Genomic DNA, 1,598 nt, shown 5'->3' with positions numbered 1-1,598 from the left:
CCAGAGCAGGCCACTTTCGATCTGGATTCAACATTGAAGTACTTTTGCCATACTGGCTATGTCACCAATGGGTTCCCCAAAGCGAAGTGTTTGGCTATTGATGGCCTGGCGTCGTGGTATGGCCCCGATATGTCCTGCGAGCGTAAGCCCACACTTTTCATTAATTCGACTTTTCCCCCTATCAATCGACAACTATTTCGTCTCTATATTAATTCACCGGGTGACTCAGGTTTGGTCTTGATAACTTCGGGAGTTAAAACAGGTGAGAATAGTGTCCCCATATGATGAAAACATTTTCTTTAACTCCCATGGCTTTGGAGGAAAGTTTCCATGCGGGTTTCCTTGTTTTACCATGTGGAGTTTATGCAACATACTCTGGCAGGACTTGGACTCCACGCCCGCCCGATCTGAACCCTCTGGAGTATTTTGCTTGGGGGGCGTCTACGATCAATCTCTCAATCAGGATCGAGATCAAGAATCTGTTCTATTGATTCTCGAAGCAATCAAGGTTAAACCTGAATCCCCGGGATAATTGCTTTGTAATCCTCCAGCTAGAAGTTGCGGTTCTCCCACTCAGATACCGCATGGATACCATGCGGGCGAATGTTACACGTTCGGATGCCGGATTTCGTATCATTGCGTGGAAAGCTATGAGCTGGTAGGCAAAGGAGATCGGTTCTGTCAGAGCGATGGCAACTGGAGCCCAAAAGAACTGCCCACTTGTGTTCGTAAGTAGAGAAGATCATATAAACTTGGTTTTTTTCCCTAACAATTGTTAAATTCCGGCTGTCGTGAACAAGCGGTGAGTTAGTTTGTTAGAATTATAGCAATTCGTTTAGCAGGGCAAATGTGATGGAAATGCGGACTATGGATCGTCAAATTTTCACTAGATCCTGCCATGTAATGGCTTCTATTCTCTGGTAGAACAATGTAATGAATCAAAATTAATTCCTGGGTTTCAGTCATTTATTGTCTCTATTTATCAATTAAAATACGTTTCGGTGTATTTTTCCACCATCATCAGTTTTTATGTGTAGCTTTGTTGCTGCTTTAAGCCTTGGCATGCATTTTCTTGCTCGGCAAAAAATGCACGCCAAGGCTTAAAGCAGCAACAACGCTACACGTAAAATCTGATGATGGTGGAAAAATACACCGAAACGTATTTTAATTGAAAAATAGAGACAATAAATGACTGAAACCCAGGAATTAATTTTGATTTGGAATTGAAACACAGTCAGGAAAGCATATACAATGTAATGAATGTATGTTTAATATGGGGGTAAGCCCCTTGTAGGAATAGAGAACATGTTAACCAACCAGTTAGTGAATAAAATTCTTCCCTTAAGTTGCTGGTTTCATCATGTTCTGCCCGTTTAACTACAAACATGTTTGTGTCCCAATGGCTTCCCAGCTAGCACACAAATATTACAGTAATATTTTTTTGCAATATTTAATATAGGTTGAAGCGACAGATTCTTGAATATTATAACAATATTTCTTTGCCATTTAAATCAGATATTTACGAAATATTTTTTTTGCAATATTTAATATAGGTTGACGCGACAGATTCTTATATATTATAAAAATATTTCTTGTAA

The 1,598-nt window shown here is 39.7% G+C and overlaps 1 protein-coding gene across 1 annotated transcript; it reads left to right on the top strand.

The window, feature by feature from the left end:
- LOC109533908 (protein lev-9-like) lies at window positions 1-969 on the top strand (the record flags this gene model as incomplete). Its single annotated transcript, XM_019899453.2, is given in 2 exon segments — window positions 1-142; window positions 552-969. Coding segments are annotated over 2 exon segments (327 nt in total), but the record flags the coding sequence as incomplete, so codon positions are not given.
- Window positions 970-1,598: the final 629 nt, after the last annotated feature.

Source organism: Dendroctonus ponderosae, unplaced genomic scaffold (genome assembly GCF_020466585.1).
Source record: "Dendroctonus ponderosae isolate FM_Combo_2020 unplaced genomic scaffold, Dpon_F_20191213v2 Dpon_F_20191213_6, whole genome shotgun sequence".
Taxonomy (NCBI): Eukaryota; Metazoa; Arthropoda; class Insecta; order Coleoptera; family Curculionidae; genus Dendroctonus; species Dendroctonus ponderosae.
The sequence above is the reverse complement of the archived record's forward strand: the minus strand, read 5'-3'. Positions and strand labels throughout refer to the sequence as shown.